At 43.0% G+C, this 21846-nt stretch overlaps 2 protein-coding genes across 2 annotated transcripts in view; both read right to left on the bottom strand.

Annotated features, from left to right (window-relative positions):
- The window catches only part of LOC311062402 (uncharacterized protein), a 700443-nt gene that overhangs the window by 38900 nt on the left and 639697 nt on the right, over positions 1 to 21846 (bottom strand). The gene's annotated exons all lie outside the window — the stretch shown is intronic.
- The window catches only part of LOC311061235 (glucocorticoid-induced transcript 1 protein-like), a gene marked incomplete at its 5' end in the record, with an annotated part of 35508 nt that continues 16083 nt past the window's right edge, over positions 2422 to 21846 (bottom strand). Inside the window, 5 exons of the mRNA XM_084079789.1 lie at positions 2422 to 3088; positions 4618 to 4738; positions 6733 to 6943; positions 8756 to 8908; positions 9904 to 10086. Of these exons, the coding sequence (XP_083935915.1) occupies positions 2803 to 3088; positions 4618 to 4738; positions 6733 to 6943; positions 8756 to 8908; positions 9904 to 10086 (954 nt within the window). The 3' untranslated portion in view covers positions 2422 to 2802. The remainder of the gene's footprint in view (positions 3089 to 4617; positions 4739 to 6732; positions 6944 to 8755; positions 8909 to 9903; positions 10087 to 21846) is intronic.

Below are 21846 nucleotides of genomic sequence, written 5' to 3'. Positions count from 1 at the left end.
TATCTGCTATTTTTGAATAGCCAAAGAAATCTAAAGTGACACAGATGCGTTCCAGGTCTTAATGACTGCCTGAGATTAAAACATTGTTTTTCATCCCCATGCGAGCATTTTGTTTTACCTTAAATTGACGATCGTTGGAGGAAGCCGTGGCGGAAGCCACGTTGTAGACACAGAAGTAAACAAAGCCGGAACGATCGGCCATTTTGATGCTATCGCCCGTTCAATAAGGTTCGTTTGCACCAAAAAAAGAAGAAATCCGAGCTAGATGTGTTTTTCTACAAATCCTAACATAGGAGTGGACAGAAGCAAGGGCGCCGATACCGTGGGTGCCTCGGGGCTGAAGCACCCACCTGAAATGAGGAGCACCCACTGGGTGCTGGTCCCAAAAAAAAATATATATATATATTTTTTTTTTTTTTTTTTTTTTTTCAAAATCAGTAGTGGTGGGTGCCCGGATTTACAGTACCATAACCATTACAGTAGCTACTAGCTGTCTAACTCGGAGATCCACTCATTGGTGGGGGGGGGCGCCGCGCGCGAGTATGAGGGGGGGGGTGCACGCGCTCATACTCGCAGTCAACGCGCAGCCGCTCGTACTTGCAGCGCGCTCACATTTGTTTACGTTTTGCCGGCTCTAGACAGTCTTCACCTAGCAGGTAAATTAACACAAAGTTCACAAACTAAGAGAGAGAGGCTTGCCTTTACTGCACTAATAGCAAGATGAAGCCACCAGCACCTTCAGCAAAGAAGAGATTCACCCAGCAAAACTAAATTTCTTCAAACCCGCCGAGGCCGCCGAGGCGAACAGCACAGTCAGAGTGAGGAGGAGGAGGAGGAAGCGGAGGATAGCACAGCCAGCTCCGCTGCTGGTGGTGGTCGTGGTCGGTAAAGTCATGAGTGAGTCTGAGTTGACATTCATTGTTGTAAAATCATACCAGTACCACTGTACTATTGGCAAACTGTTAATAAAGTACCCAAAGAAAAAGAATGCCTTTTCTTTCGGCCGCGGGTGGGGGGGCGGGGGAGTTTAAACATACTCAGTTCAGAGTAAATTTTGTGTACTGAATAAACCGAATTAACCGAAATAAAGTTACAAAACCCCCCCAAAAAGGTTAATTATCCGACCCAAACCCGCAAAATTTATAAACACCTTATTTATAAACACCTGCGGGTGCCCAACATGCCATACATGCACGCGCGCTGCGCGCGCATGTATGGCATGTTGGGCACCCGCAGGTGTTTATAAATATCGGCGCCCTTGGACAGAAGTGATGTTTTTTGGGATGACCTCACACCCATCCATTACTTCTCTCAGAGTCAAGGTGTCATTCTTAAATTGTGTTAGAGTGCCCTCTTGTGGAAGAAAAGTCGCAATATAATATAATCTCAATACAAGTGAATGAGGTTTTGGAAGGACTTTAGACTTGATTTAATTACCTTAGTAAACCTTTTCATAAACGCTTTGTTTTCCATGGCTAGTTTAAAGGTTGTTAATAAAGGCTGTTTGAAGGCATTAAAAGGATTATTTCTGCATTGTACAGTGGTCTCCCTCCTCGATTGAAGAAATATGCAGGACAGAACATTAACCACTCAAACCCTCCAAACTACGCCGTACGTCCCAATAGCGGAAAGTAGCCGATCTACAAGCTCACGACACATGGCGTCACCAAAGACAATGGGAAAGCAAGACTCCCACACATTTTTTTTCAAACACTTTCAAAGATTTTTCAAAAAATGTTCAACTAATAGCAGATGTACAAACTCACGGCGTGTGGCACGAAGTGAGATTGTAGATCTCTTCTAGATCTTTGTAGATCTGAGCTTGTAGATCTAAACGCACCGTGTGTTTGTAGACCGGCTACTTTCGCTCCGGATGCTCGCCAAATCTATTTCCGCCGAAAGTTGGCCAATCAGAGCAGGACGCTAGGGTTCATGTGGTTAAAGGCGGCTACGTCTTTGTGATTGTTTGTCATTGTCGTTGTTGTTCTTGTTGTTGTTGTTGTTGTTGTTTGTGTTGTTGTTGTTGTTGTTGTTAGGACATTGTTGCTACGTCATGCAGAGACAGACAGAGAGAGAAAGACAGAGAGTGATCAGATCAGATCTTTACGACTATGAGAACTAATTGTACTTATTTTCACAGGTTGTGGGTTTGATTCCCAAACGCTACGACTCGATAAAAGGAGAGACAGAGAACCTGATTTGGGACGATCTGCTCAGGAGGAGGTTCTTTATCTGCAGAAACCCTCCAGAACTCAGACTTTCAATATCGTCTCTGTCGGGTGGAAACCTCATATATCCAAAACTGTAACTTTTCAGGATTCCAATTCAAAAGCTTCAAAAGTAGCAGATCTACAAGCTCGAAACGCGGCGCGAAGCGACGCGTTTCGAGCTTGTAGATCTGCTACTTTTGTAACTTTTGTGTGGCGCTGTAGTATGATCAACTAGGGCGTTAATTTACGAAAAGAATAACGCGAAAAGTTAGAATATGGAGATAAGAGGTTTCTGTTGGACAGCGATGACTTTCAATAGGTTTCTGAAATGGCGGGAAAAAAAGGTTTCAGGTTCTGGAGGAAGGTTCTGGCTTAGAACCGCTCATAGTCGAAATGAACCGAGAGAGAGAGAGAGAGAGGGAGAGAGAGAGAGAGGGTGGGTGGGGTTGGAGGCGGGCCGTGGGGGGTTGATTGGTGGGCGTTGGGTGGGTGGGTCAGTGGGTGGTGGTTGGTGGGTTGGTTGGTTGGTGGGTGTTTTGTTTTAAAGTAGCGTTATTCGCAGACAGGGCAGAGGCCAGCTCTGCGGGGGGTTTTAGCTGATGGCCAGGCTGTCTGTCTGGACCAGCGGAGTCTCTGGGGGGCTGCCAGGCTCCTCGGGGGGGTCCTCTGTGCTGGTGCTGGCGGAGGCTCCTCCTTGCACCTCCTCTGAGCCTTCCTCCTCCTCCTCCTCCTCCTCGTCGGGCTCGGAGGGCGGGGCGAGGAGGTGCATGGCGCCGGGCAGCCTGACGGGGCAGAACGCTGAGCCGGTGGGGATGAAGTTCACCTTGTTCTTATCTGGACACGAGAAGAGCACCGACGAAGAGCTGGACTGTCTGGAACTGAGAGAGAGAGAGAGAGAGAGAGAGAGACAGAGAGAGAGAGAGAGACAGAGAGACAGAGAGAGACAGAGAGAGAGCGAGAGAGACAGAGAGACAGAGAGACAGAGAGACAGAGCGAGAGAGACAGAGAGACAGAGAGACAGAGAGACAGAGAGACAGAGAGACAGAGAGACATAGCGAGAGAGACAGACAGACAGAGAGAGACAGAGAGAGAGACAGAGCGAGAGAGACAGAGAGACAGAGAGACAGAGCGAGAGAGACAGAGAGACAGAGCGAGAGAGACAGAGAGACAGAGCGAGAGAGACAGAGAAACAGAGAGACAGAGAGAGAGACAGAGAGACAGAGAGACAGAGAGACAGACAGAGACAGAGAGACAGAGAGACAGAGAGAGACAGAGAGAGACAGAGAGACAGAGAGACAGAGAGACAGAGAGACAGAGAGAGACAGACAGAGAGACAGAGAGACAGAAAGAGAGACAGAAAGAGAGACAGAAAGAGAGACAGAGAGAGAGACAGAGAGACAGAGCGAGAGAGCTTGTGAGCTGTTTTGACAGGAGAAGGATGTCCAATGTATATGTACCGTAAATAATGATAATAAACTTTATTTGTATAGCACCTTTCATGACATGAAATGCAGCTCGAAGTGCTTTACAGAGCAAGAATACAATTACATAAAAAGTACAACTAATTTAACAATAAAGCATAAAAGAAAAGCAAAAGCATAAAACAACATTAAAATAAAAGCAAAAAAGGCAGTGACTCAGGCAATACAGTGAGGACAGCACAGAGATTTAAAGAAGTAGGTCTTGAGCTGTGCTTTAAAGCTATCCACAGAGGCAGCCTGTCTTAGGTGTAATGGGAGTTTATTCCAGTCCATTTAGAGCTTTATAAACAAGTCAAATAAAAAACAACCGGGAGCCAGTGTAGTGAAGCTAGAACTGGAGTAATATGTTCTCTCATCTTAGTTTTAGTTAAAACTCTGGCTGCCGCATTTTGAACGAGTTGTAATCTTTGGCAGGCCAGAGTAAAGTGCATTGCAGTAATCAAGCCGAGAGAAAACAAAAGCGTGGATCAACGTCTTTGCATCGTCCAATGTGATGTGAACAGGGCTGAGTGCAGACACATATCTGGTCAGTGTTGTGTGATGTGAACAGGGCTGAGTGCAGACACATATCTGGTCAGTGTTGTGTGATGTGAACAGGGCTGAGTGCAGACACATACCTGGTCAGTGTGATGTGATGTGAACAGAGCTGAATGCAGACCCATACCTGGTCAGTGTGATGTGAACAGAGCTGAGTGCAGACCCATACCTGGTCAGTGTGATGTGAACAGAGCTGAGTGCAGACCCATACCTGGTCAGTGTGATGTGAACAGAGCTGAGTGCAGAGCCATACCTGGTCAGTGTGATGTGAACAGAGCTGAGTGCAGACCCATACCTGGTCAGTGTGATGTGATGTGAACAGAGCTGAGTGCAGACTCATACCTGGTCAGTGTGATGTGAACAGAGCTGAGAGCAGACCCATACAGTACCTGGTCTCCTCGAAGGCTTTGATCTTCTCACAGCCCTCTGGGGGCTCGCGCTTGAACATGTAGGTGTTGTTGGGTTTGGGCGACGAGGCGAACTTGGGCAGAGGTGAGCTGCTTCCACTGTCTGTGTGTCAGAGAGAGAGAGTTTATCAGAGAGAGAGACAGGGTTACCCAGCACATTATCAGAGAGAGATAGACAGGGTCTCTCAGTCTCTATTTAAGGGAAAATCAAGGTTACTCTAATGAAAATTAGAAGAACTCCATCTCCATGACACATTTCATCTAAACAAAAATAAGCACTTTATTTAGGAATAAGGAAGGTAGGAGGAACACTAGATATATTGAACTGTATTTTCCTGTGCTTTTTTTACAAACTGCTAATAAAGTATTCAATCATATTGTGTAATAATAATAATAATAATAATACATCAGACTTATATAGCGCTTTTCTGGTACCCAAAGTCGCTTTACAAAACAGCTTAAAAACAATTTTATTAGGAGCAAAAGAAAACAGAAGAAAAGAAAACATTAAAAGGCTAAAACAAAAGGCTAAGACTTGTCATAGAGGACGAAAGTGAGGTTTGGTTAGGTCTGGGCAGGGAAGGCGAGTCTAAAGAGGTGGGTTTTGAGGGAGGCTTTGAAAACGGCAAGAGTGGGGGCAGCTTTGATGTGGGATGGGAGTGGATTCCAAAGGGTGGGGTCCGCAACTGAAAATGCCCTGTCACCCCAGGTGCGTTTTTTTTATTTTTTTGGGGAAGTCCAGGAGGTTTGCGTCGCCAGACCTGAGGGAGCGGGAAGGTTCGTGGCGTTGGAGGAGGTCAGAGAGGTAGCAGGGGGCCAGGTTATTGAGGGCTTTGTAGGTGGTGATGAGTATTTTGAAGTCTATTCTATGTTTTACTGGGAGCCAATGAAGGTCGTGGAGTACTGGGGTGATGTGGTCTCTGGATCTGGTTCTGGTGAGGAGGCGGGCAGCAGAGTTTTGGACATATTGGAGTTTTTTGATATTTTTTGCAGTGGCACCGTAGAGGAGACAGTAGTCGAGTCTGGAAGTGATGAATGCATGGATGAGTGTTTCTGCAGCAGTTTGGGATAGAGTGGGACGGAGGCGGGCGATATTTCTGAGGTGGTAGAAGGCTGTTTTTGTGATGTGATTGACGTGGGATTGGAATGAGAGGGTGGGATCCAGGATGACACCAAGGTTTCAATCCAGGTGTACATCCAAACGATGCAGATTCAGCATCATGGACAGCAGCCGCTGTTTCACCCACATTTCCCAAAGTAGTGTGTGAGGCTGTCATTCCCAAAGCACAAGCTTATAACCACTTCATTGAGATCCAACTTGTCAGTCAAATCTGTGTGGATTTGCATGAAAATCAGGTGGTTGAGTTTTACCGTAAATGACGGTGTATTCGTGTATGTCTGTCGACTTGGGTTGGTGGCCCCACCTCACAGCGAGCACTGTGGTGGGAGGACCCACCCAGCCTGTGTCCCCCCACCTCGCGGTGGTCGCGAGGTGGGGGGGACTGGACAGATTTTTTTTTTCTTCGACTGGACTGAATCATAGGGTCTTTTAATTAAACAGGCACCGGCGCCACTGCCTGAGAGCGCTACCAGGAGCCCGAGTTGAAAATATTTCAGCTCTCGGCGGGCAGAGGAAAGCGGGCATGCACATGCGCGTGCATGTGAATTGAGCATTCAAAATATGCTCCTCATTGACTTAAAATGTACAGTAAAACAGCTCTCAAAGTCACTCTTTTAGCACGTCAACAAACACAAACAAATCTGATTCAGACAATATAGAACATCACTAAACCCTGTACTGTTTGTTTTTTAAATAAAAATGTTAACTTCCTGTTGATTTGATCCACGGATCCAGTCCGGGTTTTCTTCTTTGGCTGGGTGTGTGTGGGTGATGGCTGGGTGTATGTGGGTGCATGTGGGTGCATGTGGGTGTAATGTGGGTGTATGTGGGTGCATGTGGGTGTAATGTGGGTGTATGTGGGTGTATGTGGGTGTATGTGGGTGTATGTGGGTGTAATGTGGGTGTATGTGGGTGTTATGTGGGTGTATGTGGGTGCATGTGGGTGTAATGTGGGTGTATGTGGGTGCATGCGGTACCTTTGTCCCGGTCGTAGAGCAGGTCCTCTGTGGAGTAGGGGCTGCCGTCGTGTGAGCCCTGTGGGCAGGCGGGGGAGGGGCAGGGCGACAGGCTGGAGCAGCTGCTGGAGCGTCCCGGTGCTGAGGGGGTCTGTGTGTCCACGCTCTGTGTGCTGCTGCTACGATGCTGGGGCCGGAAGGGAGCCCGCCGGCCGTCTGGGACCTCCAGGGCCTACGGAGAGGAGAACCACACACACACACACACACACATACAGAGACACACACACACACACACACCAGAGGTCGCGTTAGTCCGATAATTGCCGGTTTTGACCTTTTTTTATATGACAAAGACCGGAAAAAATAAATCTCTCCGGACATCCTGACCGGTTGACAATGACACAGCAGTTCATTAATTATCACCGCAAATCAGGCACATTTCAAATCCTCTGCTTTGCAAGCTCTCTCTCTCATTCTTGCACGCGTGCGCTCCCTCGCTCTTTCTTTCTCTCTCTCTTAACACATTGACCGCCATAGGTTAATCTCATAATGTACTCACCAGTGCCAACGTTTTATTGTTGTTTTTTGTTTTTTTTACGTCGCCATAGACCTTGTTAAAATCCGTAAGATTGAGCTGTGCACTGTTTGTAAACATCGCCGACATCTGCCTGGTTCGAGCAGTGAAGACCACGTGTCAAACGGGGCATCCATGTTGTAGTTAGAACGGTTTATGTTAAACAGTGATCACCGAGGAGAAAAAACTACAAGGAGAAAATGGAGTTTCAGTTTCATCATTAGAACGAGGGCTGACGGGATCGGCAAAACCGGCTTCCGAATAATTCTGTTTCCGTTGGTGTTACAATGAAATGGTCCATGTCGAAAATGGGGAAAAAAAAAAAATCGAAAAAAAAGTTAAAAGCACCACAGCACTACGGGATCGGCGCTTTACGGTTGGATTTATCGGCCCGTAGGCTACGGGCCCGGCGGTCAGAGTGTTAACAGCGTGTGTGTGTTTCTGGGAGAGACAGAGAGCGATAGAGAGAAAGAAAGAAAGAGTGTGTCACACACTGTTAAGTTACACCTATTTCCTGTTAATAATAACCAGTGTAAAATGTGCTGCATTGGGAGGTAAATGGGAGACACTTTATTGTGAAGGTATGACCGGAAGAAGAGAGTTGTTGTTGCTGCTGCGTAGTTGTTGCAATATATTTTAACTCTGTGGTCTGCACGACAGTCAGACAGAGACCGCGGTCTGGTTAGATTATATAAAGTTGTGTATTTAACAGTCACACACAAGTTGTCTCATTACTAGAGTTAGAATATGTCACAGACACTAGGCTATTACAAGGGCACATGTGCGTAAAGTTGGCAAGTTGCCCTACTACAGTTTAACAACAATGCAAGTTGAAGATGAAACATCCAACACAGATGCGTAAATACTCTTCAGAACAGCTATAGGCTACTGCAACTGTGGCATCCAGATGAAACACGACGTTAATCATAAAGGTGGACCTATTTTTAACTCTATGAGGGGGACACGTTAAAACGTTACCACTTTGAACTGAATAGCTCTATGAGGAGACGACAAGATTCTCACAACTCATCAACTTTCCCACGGCTGTCCCAACTAGACGCACAGACGGCATCCACTGCCTAACTATACAGTATAACCTCCTGTGAGTGAGTAGTGGTCTATAATGTATTGCCCTAACAGGTCAGCTGAGCCACGTTATGAAGGATTAATCTGAAATGGCCAATTTTGTGCAGTGCCCTTTGATTAGAAAATGCGTTCAAACACAATTGATTATTGAGAAATCATTACGCACGCAGTGACGCAGCATGCGCAAATGGTAATGTAGGTAATTAATGTATTTGTGCAAGATGACCCTGCTATATAAAATTTGTATAAATTGTATAATATTATTACTTTTTGGTTGTTTCCATTCCTATTATTCCCTTGTAATTGTAGTATCCGCTGCCTTTGCCAGCTATTTATTTAATTCGTTCCCAGTATGGTTCAGCCCCCCCGGACCCCCGGACGCACCTTCAGCTCCTCCTTCTCCCCGTTGTCTCTGATGAAGACCTTCTCCAGCTCGTGGTTGATGCCCTCCATGCTGCTGGGAACCCGCGAGATGGAGGGCTTTGGCACCGTGATGTTGGACAGCGGCATCTGGGCCGACTTAGACATGGAAACCTGCTGTAAAGCAGAGACACGACATGAGTTAGTATTCAGTGGTGGGAAAAGTACCATTTGTTTTTTACTTAAGTAAAAGTATCAATACTGCAATGTAGAAATACTCTGTTACAAGTAAAAGTCAAAAATTAAAAATGTATTATTTATTTAAAAAAAACTTGAGTAAAAGTACCAAAGTATTGATATCAATATGCAATTAAAGTACCAAAAGTAAAAGTTTTCAAATGTATGAAATGTTAAAAACCCTTTTGAAAATAGCAGATCTACAAGCTCACAATGCGTCGCATTGCGAGCTTGTAAGATCGGCTATTTTCAAATAGCATACAGGGCTGAAATGTATATAGGGCTTAAGTGGTTAATCTATGTTTTGTAATAATAATCAAAATCTACAGCCAAAAATAGCCGATCTACAAGCTCACAGTGTGACACATTGTGAGCTTGTTGAACTTTACAATGCTTGAAGAAATGTATGTGTAGAGGGGAAAAGTACGGTTGCAACTCTCGTCCGTTTTTACCAAGACCAGAGGGTTTAAGTGGTCAAAATGATCAATTACAGATGTGTGACCAAAACCTGCTCTAGAACTCTCTGGTGAGAGATGATGTCTCACCTGAACTAAGATAGTAATCATTGCTACAGAGCGTTTGTTCGGTCACAGGGGTCTCTCCAGCTCTTGACTAAACAGAAAATAGTACATTTTCAGGTGGGTGACAAAGTTTAAGCCAATCAGGAGAGAGCACTGAAAATGCATTTTATGTTTAATAAAGAGCTGGAGAGACATGGAGACTCCTTTTACTGAACAAACACTCTATAGCGTTTTCTTGCCGTCCGATAAGAAAGGTTGGACGGAGACAAACTAGATACCCGAGTAAAGTTGGGGGTAATAGATCTTTTCCTCTTTTTTTTCGGCCCGACTAATCAGCATAGATTTTGGGCCGGGCCCGAAAACGTCGGGTTGGGTAGGGTAGGGTCGGGTTCGCCAGAATTTGAGAACTCTAACCTGAATGTGGTTCACACTGGAGGAGAAGTTGTTGTTGTTGTTGTTTGTGGTGGTGTTGTTGTTGGGGAGGGTGGTGTAGGTGAGGGGTCCGTACTGCGGGGGGGACAGACGCTCCTTGTTGTCCTTACTGTGACGTCCTCCCTGCTTGCTGCGCTGCAGCTGCTGCCTGAGCCTGGAGATCTGCTGGAGAGGGAAAGACATCATGTTACTATAATGATACATCATACCAGGAGTCTGGAGATCTGCTGGAGAGAGGGAAAGAACAAGCGTGTTGCTTAATTACTAAGGACTCTGTCAGGCTCTGTTTTGGCACAAGCACGTATAAATTTGTGTGTGTGTGTGTGTGTGTGTGTGTGTGTGTGTGTGTGTGTGTGTGTGTGTGTGTGTGTGTGTGTGTGTGTGTGTGTGTGTGTGTGTGTGTGTGTGTGTGTGTGTGTGTGTGTGTGTGTGTGTGTGTGTGTGTTCAATTCTAGTGTACGCATTACAAATACCTACACATGGATATAGAGCACTTGAATTGGGTTTGCTGTGTCCTAGTCTAACCACTGGGTGTCACTGTTCCCTAAGGTGTTGTATGGTGTACTACATCCTGTAGTCCATGTGGAGGGCAAAGACCTGGAGGAAACAGCCACTAACTCACTGTTCTATAGTCCAATAATCAATGTGGAGGTCCTTGACATAAACATGTTTGAGAAACCACTGAACTAAGATGGCAGTAACCATCATACAGGGTCAATTAGGACTACTATAATTATTATTATATTGTAGACACAGATAACGACATGGTATTGAATGGCACTCCTCTCTTCTTGTATCAGTTCTTGGCCTCTCTGTTGCTTGTTTTTATTTTTCAAAAATAGCAGATCTACAAGCTCGTAGCGCAGCACTCGCCACCCCACTTTGAGAACGAATGGCCTAAGTTGTAATTGTAAATGGGGAAGTGTTTTGGAGTTATGCTGGAGAGAAGTAAATATAAGCATGTGAACACAAACATGTTCAGACATAATCCCTTCCTGTTCATGTAATCTCAATCTGGTTTATAGACCAATCTATAGACATTTAGCAGAGACTCTCATCCAGAGTGATTTACAATAAGCTAGATAAACACATACTGTACATCAAATACTCAGTAAGCTAGGAACCTATAGCATCTGTCTAAACAATATACAATCAAAATAATGATCTGAAACAAACATCTAAATTGCATTTTTAACATTGTGGTCAAGAAAAAACGATTTAATTTTTAACAAATTAACAAAATGCATGTTGGTCATAATTAGTCATAATTAGGTCAGTTGCTGGCATTAATTGATCAGAAGGTGGCTGGCTATTAGCCCTTTACATCTGTACTGGTATACAGTACAGTGGGTGTGACACTAGGACTGTCACAATCACAATTGTCACAATTAACTGTCACTCAAATAATTGCAATTAACAATTTAATTGTGTGCTTGGCCATTGAACATTGGAACATATGGAGCCTTTTAGGCTTTGTAAAATAAAAAAAATGCACAGGACAGATATGAAATGGCAGATCTACAAGCTTACTACGCATCACAAAGTGACACGTACTGTAAGCTTGTAGATCTGCAATTTCTTCTTTTTTTTTAAATACTTGAAAATGTGTGAAAATCTTTCAACATGGAAACGATTATGCAAAGATAATTGCGATTAGACGACACACCCTGACAGACAGCCAGACAGACAGACAGACAGACAGACAGACAGACAGACAGACAGACAGACAGACAGACAGACAGACAGACAGACAGACAGACAGACAGCCAGCCAGACAGACAGACAGACAGACAGACAGACAGCTGTCTCTGGTTCACCGTGGAATGAGGGGAAGTGAGACAGGATGAGAGAGAGAGAGAGAGAGAGAGACGGGCAGATAGAAACTGACAGAGAGGGCTGTGTGCGTGTGTGTGTGTGTGTGTGTGTGTGTGTGTGTGTGTGTGTGTGTGTGTGTGTGTGTGTGTGTGTGTGTGTGTGTGTGTGTGTGTGTGTGTGTGTGTGTGTGTGTGTGTGTGTGTGTGTGTGTGTGTGTCGCGCGCAGGATACCACTCCTCTACTGTGTCCCAGTGGCCCAAGAACATGTCCACACATGTCCCCCACTGTGTGTGTGTGTGTGTGTGTGTGTGTGTGTGTGTGTGTGTGTGTGTGTGTGTATTAATAATTGTTAGTGGAGTGTAAAGTACAATATTTTCCTCTGAGATGTACTGTATGAGATGCAGTGAACTAGGAAGTATTGACAAAATAAAATATGGACAAACTCATGTAAAAGTACATTACAGTCATTTAGCAGACGCTTTTATCCAAAGAGACTTACAATAAGTGCATCAACATAGATAAGGAACGAAAACTACTAATCACCAGAAGTCTGAAGTGCATTTTCTGCAAAAACAAGCAACCAAGAGTATACCTAGCACTAAGGTCAAAGTGCAATATATCAGCTACTTACTTTTTTAAACAGATGAGACAAAATAGCAAAATCAAGGGTTAGGGTTAGATTTAAAGTATACGCCAAAATTGTACAGTACTTGAGTAAATGTACTTTAGCTACTTGCTACCACTGGGTGTGAGCAGGACTGTTACTGGAACCAGTGGATCCAGAACATGTCCATCCATACATGTCCATACATGTCCATACATGTCCATACATGTCCATCCATACATGTCCATCCATACATGTCCATCCATACATGTCCATCCCTGTCCATCCATACATGTCCATCCATACATGTCCATACATACATGTCCCCCAGTCACTGTGCTGTGTGACACACACAACCTGCACCTTGCACCCCAAGTCTGCTCATTATAACACATTCTATACTGGAAGGCTTACTGTGTCATTTTAGATCTTTAGATATAACCATTATTTTATACGTTGGGCTGTTCAAAAATAGCAGATCTACAAGCTGAGCATTAGGAGCTGTGCTTCCTAATGTTGTTTAAACCAGTGGTTCTACGATATGTTCATGTCAACCCCCAGATTAATATGAATTTGTCTACGGACCCCCCCCCCCATCACCATACAAGAGTTGTGTTGTTAAAAGGTTTCTGAAATATTCAAAATATTTCATACTTTCTTTCAAGACGTTTTGAAAATAGCAGATCTACAAGCTTGTAGATCAGCAAGTGTGTGTTCAAGGTTCAAGGTTCAACTTTATTGTCAACAATACCATTTACAAGTAAAAGGCACGTGGAATTCATTGTGCGCTAAAAACCAACACAGCAGCTACAGTCTCAGGAATACCACGTTCAAAACTCAATGTCAAAGTGGTGTGTGTGCGTGTGCTCGCTCATGTGGTTTCTCTTGGGCTTGTTGTTCTCTCTACAAACTCCGGCAACACTGCACCTTGCACCCAGGGGACTCCCCTCTCTATTTGGTGTTTGGCCCAGGTGGGCGTGGTTATATGTCTTAACCCAGCGGTTCCCAAACCTTTTTTTGGTCGTGACCCAAAAGAGACATTTGATGTCTTCCCGGGACCCAAACTTGTGAGTTGTTGTGAGCTTGTAGATCTGCCATTTTTTTAAATGTGTTTTTAATCAAATTTAGATATTCTTTTTTTATGAATAATTGTGAGAAAACAAAAAAGAAATTGAAAATATTTTGAAAAATATAAATATATTTTTTGAATAAGAAGTAATTAAAAAAAAGGGATATTAACTTGCGAGTCACGACCCATAAAAATGGGTCCCACTGTTTGGGAACCACTGCCTTAACCCGACCTCAAAACCACACCCACCTGGGGGGCGAAACACCTGGGAAAGAGAGAGAGTCCAGCCCTGTTCTGCTCTGTTCTCTCCAGAGTGTCTTTACTATAGCAACACAACAGCAGGTCAAACAAACACTTATCAAAGACAGCTCTGTCTCCACCGGCTGACACACGAGCTGCTGTCTTTACACAGTGGAACCTGTTGATGCTAAACCTGAGAGCTTTGGTTTCACCGTTCACTCCTCACTTCTCAGCCTATGTTACGTTACATCCTGTATTAGCTATTCAAAAATAGCAGATGGCTATTCAAAAATAGTAGATATACAAGCTCATAGCGCGGCACCGAGTGCCGCGCTATGAGCTTGGACCCGAAACATCCTATGACCCCAGGCTACAACACTGATGATACGTCCCAGGTGCATCCATGTGATGTTTTTTCGTTATAGTTATTCTATTTATAGTGGCTCATAGGAATTTATAGACTACGTGACAACCAGGAATAGATTGGTGACCACCGGAGAGACGGGTGACAGCCGGAACGTAGACGGCATCCGGGAGCAGTTTGGGTTGGCGCCCCAGTCTGTGTCTTCCGTGAGGAAGAAGCCCAACAAATCCACGGTGAGGCCTTTAGGAGGGCCATTCAAGCAAGCCGCTAAGGGAGCCTGCAGTACCACCACGGGCCAAGACACCATCACACCAGAATGAAATGTTTGGAGCGGGGGAGTCTGGTGCAACGCACAGGTCCTGGACCTGGTGAGACGGAGGAGGAGCCTGGCCAGGAGGCCATCCACAGAGCCTAGTCCCTCCACGTACCAACAATTCCTCTCCCCCATTCCTGGCAGAGTAGTTTCGGACAAGCGTATTGAGTGGCCCTGTCTTTCCCTATTTAGGACTGACCGTGGGTAGCTACCTGGGACGTAAGTCGGGGCTTGATCAACCCTGGCTGGGTCACCTTGGCGAGGGTGTAAGTTGCGAGACCCGAAACATCCTATGACCCCAGGCTACAACACTGATGATACGTCCCAGGTGCATCCATGTGATGTTTTTTCGTTATGTAGATCTGCTATTTTTGAAAAATCGTGAAAATGTGTGCAAATCTTTGAATATATATATTTTTAAAGCAAACATTTTTAACTCAAATCTTTGCTTCTGGGGGGTCCCTGGAACAACATATTTTGAGATGGGGGTCGGCGGCCAAATACATATCATTTTGGGGGTCCTTGGCATGAAAAAGTTTGAGCACCACTGATATAGAAACATGTTTTTGAGAATACTGTTGGGATTTAGGAGACATGTAGCATCGGCTTCATTAATGGGTTGATTAAAGAATTGTTATTTTGATCAACGTTTGCCAGCTATCTCTCCTATTGGTACCAACATCAATACAGCATGGATGGAATTGTGGACACAATCCTATCCAACGATGACAACATATTCTAAGTCTGAGAGGCTAAGTCTCATCAAACCCTAAACCCTTGATATGGAAACCACTGATCTATGAGATCTGTGTCTGCAGCCCTGTGTGTGTGTGTGTGTGTGTGTGTGTGTGTGTGTGTGTGTGTGTGTGTGTGTGTGTGTGTGTGTGTGTGTGTGTGTGTGTGTGTGTGTGTGTGTGTGTGTGTGTGTGTGTGTGTGTGTGGTTATTGTTCCATGTCTTCCTGCAGCACAGAGAGGCTCCAGCCACAGCGTCAGAAGGCGAGGCCCATAAATTGGGGGCGGCTTAATGGCCGTCGCAGAGAGAGAGGGGAAGTGGGTGGTTATGGAGGCAGATAGCAGTGTTATCTGCCTCCTCCCTGCAGGAGCAGCACACCGCCAGGGTGGAGCTGAGTGAGAGAGATAAGGAAGAGGAAGAGGAGGAGGAAGAGGAGGAGGCCGCGGCGGCCAGGGTGCAGCCTTCTGTCTGAATTCATTCTACTATGCTGCTACCAGAATGTGGAATGCCATACCAACAGCCATCAGAAAGTGTGACTCCCGTCCCTACACTCCTTCAAAACCTCCATAAAAGATCACCTGTCTGCAACATGAAACTGGACCTAGACAAGTCTTCTAGCTTGTTAAAGAAATTACCCCCCCCCCAGTTTTTCTATAAATATAAAGACATACTAGAAATTAGGGGTACAAAATATAATCGATTCAGAAATTAATCGTGGCGATTCGGACATGGACGATTATGAATCGATTATAATTTTAAAAAAAGATTATAAAAAAAAAAAGATATATTTTGGTTATCAGAATATTGAGAAGCCTTTGTTATAAGTCAGTATTATTTTACAAAAAAAGGACTTGTTTATTTTCTTGTGGGTTTTCTGCAATTGTTGATGTTGGCAAATATAACCTTCCAGCTGACAGTGACACATCTCTTCCATTAGTTTTAGTTTTTTATTATCAATAAAAGATAATGGAAGTAAATGAATCGCGAATCGCAATGATTGCAATTTAATTGAATCGTAGCCCTGTAATCGGAATCTAATTGAATCGTCAGGTACAGCCAATTTCCGCCCCTACTAGTAATCATCAATACAAGGAGCAGTGAAAGTATATGTCTTGATGAATTGAATACACAGGACCACAATGGAAACATGCCCTCAGGGCTTTTTGTGTTATCAGTTTAGCTTTATTGTCTAACTGTACCTCTGTACCGTTAATAAAATATTCAATCAATCAATCAATGTCAGTCTGTCACCGGTACGCACCAGCCTGAGATCAACAGGAAGTTGTACGGCTAAAGGAAGGCTGTAGAGCAGTTGAACCAAGGTTTCTGTTTAGCCGGTATTTACCGCCCACTGACCGATTAAATGTTTAATTGGCCGTTAATTATAAACATCATCGGCCATCGTGGCTGATTGGGAAAATGCTGTTACTAGGCTATTTTATCATTTAAGCCTATTATCAATATTATTATTGGATAAAGTAACACAACAGTTACTTACGTGTGTGTGTGTGTGTGTGTGTGTGTGTGTGTGTGTGTGTGTGTGTGTGTGTGTGTGTGTGTGTGTGTGTGTGTGTGTGTGTGTGTGTCCCTTGACACAAGTTATCAAATTTAGATTATCAATTTCAAAGTCAATAAATAATCAAAATTATCTATTTGATTATTGTTATTCAACAATAATAATAATAATAGTAATAATAATAATAATAATAATAATAATAATAATAATAATGGTAATAATAATAATAATAATAATAGTAATAATAATAATAATAATAATAATAATAATAATAATAATAATAATAGTAATAATAATAATAATATGTTAAATACACAGTATAACTATCAGCAAAATAAATAAATAAATACAACGTTTCATTATTTCAGAATTCTGAATCTCAACAAGACACTGGTGTCTAAAAAAACACAACAGAAAGGAAGCAAAGGAGAAAATGGTGACATCAGCTCGCACACTGGGGCAGTGTGACAGGCCATCAAGGCCAATGTGACCTTGGGCTATATCATTTTGTACATGAGGCCAAAACGAGGGGCAACCATGGCAAGGGGAACCAAAGGTAGATGTTGCTAGAAGTTATAATGGCTCTATTCAGTGTAATCTCTCACAAACACATTTTTATCATCACATAAAAATAGGAAAACAAAGTAACTTTTTACACTTTTTAAACTTTTCATTATTTCCATGTGGATTCATTATGTGTGTCTTTCCAGTTTTAATATCACAGAGATCAGTGATCTTACTTTGTGTTTGAGGGTCGCGGTTCATTACTGAAGTTCACAGGGAAATCCTTAGACTGATCACTCTTCATAGACAAACAGCTGGGTGTTGGAGACTCTGGTCTGTGGTGAAGACTTCTGGAAAAACACACATGTTTCTGCAATTATTATTTGAGTTGAAATACAATTTACTGCTCAGATATTACTAGTAATATCCATAGTATGGCTGAGGAAAACAGGGTCTTCTGTACAGTATATATGTCCCCTTAAAAGTGTATTTTTTAAATAGTTAAATATCTGGTGAAGTTAAAGTGAAACTCACAAATAGCAAGAAAGTTGAATCATATTTTACAATCTTTTTTATGTATTTATTTAGTCCCTGTAACATTCTTAGTTATACCAACTTTGTTCTTGTAGACAAATATTGTTATTTCCATTTGGCCAAATGAAACAAACATAACCAACTGTTTAGTCTAATTTGTCATTTGAATTAGAAATACAATTTGTCGCTGATATTCCTAGTAATCATTGTTTACACTGTAGCTGCAGAACAGCGTTTTCTGTCTCCTCTAAAGTAGACCAATCACAGCTCTTGATGCTACATGCATGACATCAGGAAACAGAACCATCTTTAGACCATGAAAGCCTTAAATACCTGCTGAAGCTACAATTTACAATGTAGGCATTTAGCAGAGGTTCTTATCCAGAGCTTACAATAAGCAAGGTAAACACATACATAAGATGCAGAGAGACAGTGTAGTCAAGTGCCTCAGTAAAATAGGATCACATGGTGAACCAAGAACCTAGCATCAGTCTAAACATTAAACTCTAAACAACATACAATCCAAAATAATAATCTGTACTTTGAACTATAGGATACCAGTACATAACATGCTATGAAAATAATAACCACCAGGAGCAACTTGTTGGCAGACCTTAGTGCTCTGTCTGGGCCATAAGGCTCCAAAAGTTCAGAAAGGTATAAAGGGAGGATATACATACAGTATATAATGAATGCAACATCCTTTCATAGCTAAATTGTTGAAGGGTCTCTATAGAGCACACCTCCAAATGTACTGATACCTGCACTCCATGACTGACACAGCCAAGGGTAGGCAACCCAGCCTGGTGGAGATCTGACTTTTCTAGTTTCACATTTAATTGACCATAAACAAAACTATTAATGTTATATAAAATTATGAATTGCGGTAATCCCTATATGCTGAAGCTTTATTGAGGTAAATACATTACTTTCAGAAACATTTGATTGATAACTTTAAACCTAGATCAATACAATGGTGTCTGGCTTTGAAGTGAATAGGTCAACGTTCACTAAAGTCAAATTTCACATGATGATATTTATTGGTAATGAGATAAAACATGTATTGGCTTATATACTGTAATTTAAAGGGATTGCTGAAAACATGTGACCACATCATGATGACCTCTGTTTTATCATGTTCAATGATACTTGTCCAGTGTTACTGTTCCAATCATCTGTGTGTTCAATTCAAACCTTTGATCAGTAGAGTGGTGTCTGGATGTGAAGTTATGAGGGTGATCCATGGACCAGTCACTGTTCATGGAGACACAGCTGGGTACAGGAGACTCTGCTCTCTGCACATGAATCCTACTAGAAACAGAGGGGAATTCAGTTTTCAGCTTCACCCAACTGAAACTGACTTCATATGGGTTAATTGTTAGTTATGGGTTAAAGAGATATTTCCCTTTTTATTTTTTTAAAAGCACCCCGGACAGTTTTTAAGTTGCTTGATTCAGTATTTAGATATTTGATATTCATTTTATCAGACACGCCCCCTTCCTATACAAACCCATTATAACTTCAAACTCCGTTTAACCGTTAGATTCATCAAAAACACCCGTCCTTGGTTCTGGTGACTGATATTGTCCTTCTAATACGTGAGGAGACTGTGTTTTTTCAATTACTTTTTTCATTTATGTTTAATAATTGTTTTGGAAAATGAAAAAAATGTAATACAATAAAGCAATTTAATTACATAAATGAAAAAAGTAATCGGAAAAACATGCCCCCCTCATGTATTATGAGGGCAGGGTGAGTCACCAGAACCAAGGATGGGTGTTTATGATGAATCCAACATGTTAAAAATGGAGTTTGAAGTTATAATGGGGTTGTATAGGAAGGGGGCGTGTCTGATAAAATTAATATCAAAATACGAAATCAAGCAACTTAAGAACTGTCCAGGGGCTCACAAAAGCCTGGGAAGACGATAAAATGACCCAATATTTTTGTTAAAGTGAAATATCCCTTTAAGTGTCTTGCTCATGGACACCTTGACACATAGCCGGAGCCGGAAATCGAACCTGGGACCTCCTGATTCCCAGGTGACCTCTCTACCAATTATATTACTTTTGCATTTTATTTTTAAATATAAAAAAAACAATAATAATAATAGTAATAATAATAATATTTTAAATACACAGTATAACTATCAGCAAAATAAATAAATACCGTAATTTTCGCACTATAAGGCGCACCTGAATATAAGCCGCAGCAGCTAAATTGAATGATTTGTACATATATAAGCCGCACTGGACTATAAGCCGCGGGTGTTTTAATGTTTAATTACCATATGTAAGGGTTCGTGCACAGAGGGGACTGTCAGGAAAGAGATGGCTGTTTGGGGAAGCTCCCATTTATTAACATTTCAACAAACAAGTAGAGATGCCGCGATCCGATTAACAACAGCTAAAAAATGTCGATTGAATCGCATCGCAGCGAAAATGCCGATCAAACGCTCCGATCAAAGCACTCCATTCCAGTACTCCACTCCAGCAGTTCTATGCAGCACTTCTAACCAGCATGCTGTGAAACTTTGCTGACTATATGATTCTGGAGAGGTTATGTTCTCTGTTTGAGTAATATCACTTGATCAATCCTTTTTTACGGTTAAAAAAAAAAAAAAAGGAAAACAAAGTAACTTTTTACACTTTTTTAACTTTTCATTATTTCCATCTGGATTCATTATATGTGTCTTTCCAGTTTTAATATCACAGAGATCAGTGATCTTACTTTGTGTTTGAGGGTCGCGGTTCATTACTGAAGTTCAAAGGGAAATCCTTAGACTGATCACTCTTCATAGATAAACAGCTGGGTGTTGGAGACTCTGGTCTGTGGTGAAGACTTCTGGAAAAACACACATGTTTCTGCAATTATTATTTGAGTTGAAATACAATTTACTGCTCAAATATTACTAGTAATATCCATTAGTGCGACTGAGGAAAACAGGGTCTTCTGTGCAGTATATATGTCCCCTCAAAAGTAAGTCCAGACTGATACCGGCGAGGAACGTGAGAGTGAATCCACGTTATCATTCTGGCCAATGCCAGGCTAGGCATTTAGCAGACCCTCTTATCCAGAACTTATACGCACGCACGCACGCACGCACGCACGCACGCACACCTTTATACTCAGGCCCGGCTTAATGCACATGCAGGCTTTAGAGGCTGCAACCCTGGACACGAAGGTCCGGAGAGCACCAAATGCCAGGCACAAAATGAATGCATTATAGCAAGTAACAGTGAAGTAGTGGTAAAACGGTGCCGAAACACGTTTGCAGTTTACCCTCACCCCGCTGTTGAATGGAAAAACTTTGCGCAGCGAATGCATTTCAATGCATTTTGTTCGCCCAGTGCGTTCGCCTCAAGCAGTCCAGCTGAAGTTGCATTGTTTCTGGATGCTAAGCCCATAGAGTGAGCACATGTTTGTCTTTTGCATCACAAACTGTTGTGAAAGAGCCCGTTATTGTGTGAGAAGATGTTCAATTTGTGTCGGCTACGACCGGCTTGATGTGTCTTGGAAATTGTGAATAAGATGGAACTGATAAAATATTATGTTCCACTCAGTCTGAGCATCGACAGGTTCAGGACTTTTCCCGATGGCCTGCCCGTGCAGTGAAAGGTGTCGCCTGCAACCTGCATTCATTCATTGTTTCCGCCAGGCCGAAGGCATGGCGAGAGAGTATGTTTTACCCTCCGTCCGTCCGTCCGTCCGTCCGTCCGTCCGTCCGTGTGTGTGTGTGTCCTTCTGTCTGTGAGCAGCTAATCTCCGGCACCGTTGGCCCGGTCGCTCTGAAACTGTGCACACACACTCCCTGGATGCCAATTCAGAACCTCTGCCCCAATTGTTTCACATGGGCCTGTTATAGCGCCACCAGGAGGCCGATTTGTGCAAAACCTATTTTTTTACATTACTCCTACAGATTTTATCCAAACGTCATGCAAATCGGTACACAGTATCTCTATAGTCATGAGATCAACACGGATCTGTCCGATTTGCCATATTCCATCCTCATTGCCTATGGTTGACTTCCAAAGTTTGCAGGATTGGTCCGTTTTGAACAAAAAGCCTCAAACTATGCACTCAGCTTGCGATTTCCGTGAAATTTCACACGCACATTCCCACTAGGCCGAGGAAGAAATGGCACCCTTTTCACATTGGCCTATTATAGCGCCACCAGGAGGCCAGAATAACGTACCTGACCTGGCGGAGACCTGTGCTCCGAGGAGCACTTT

Source organism: Gymnoscopelus microlampas, assembly GCF_963454915.1.
Source record: "Gymnoscopelus microlampas genome assembly, chromosome: 15".
Classification (NCBI taxonomy): domain Eukaryota; kingdom Metazoa; phylum Chordata; class Actinopteri; order Myctophiformes; family Myctophidae; genus Gymnoscopelus; species Gymnoscopelus microlampas.
Note: the sequence above shows the minus strand (reverse complement) of the source record. Positions and strands in the feature narration are given on the sequence as shown.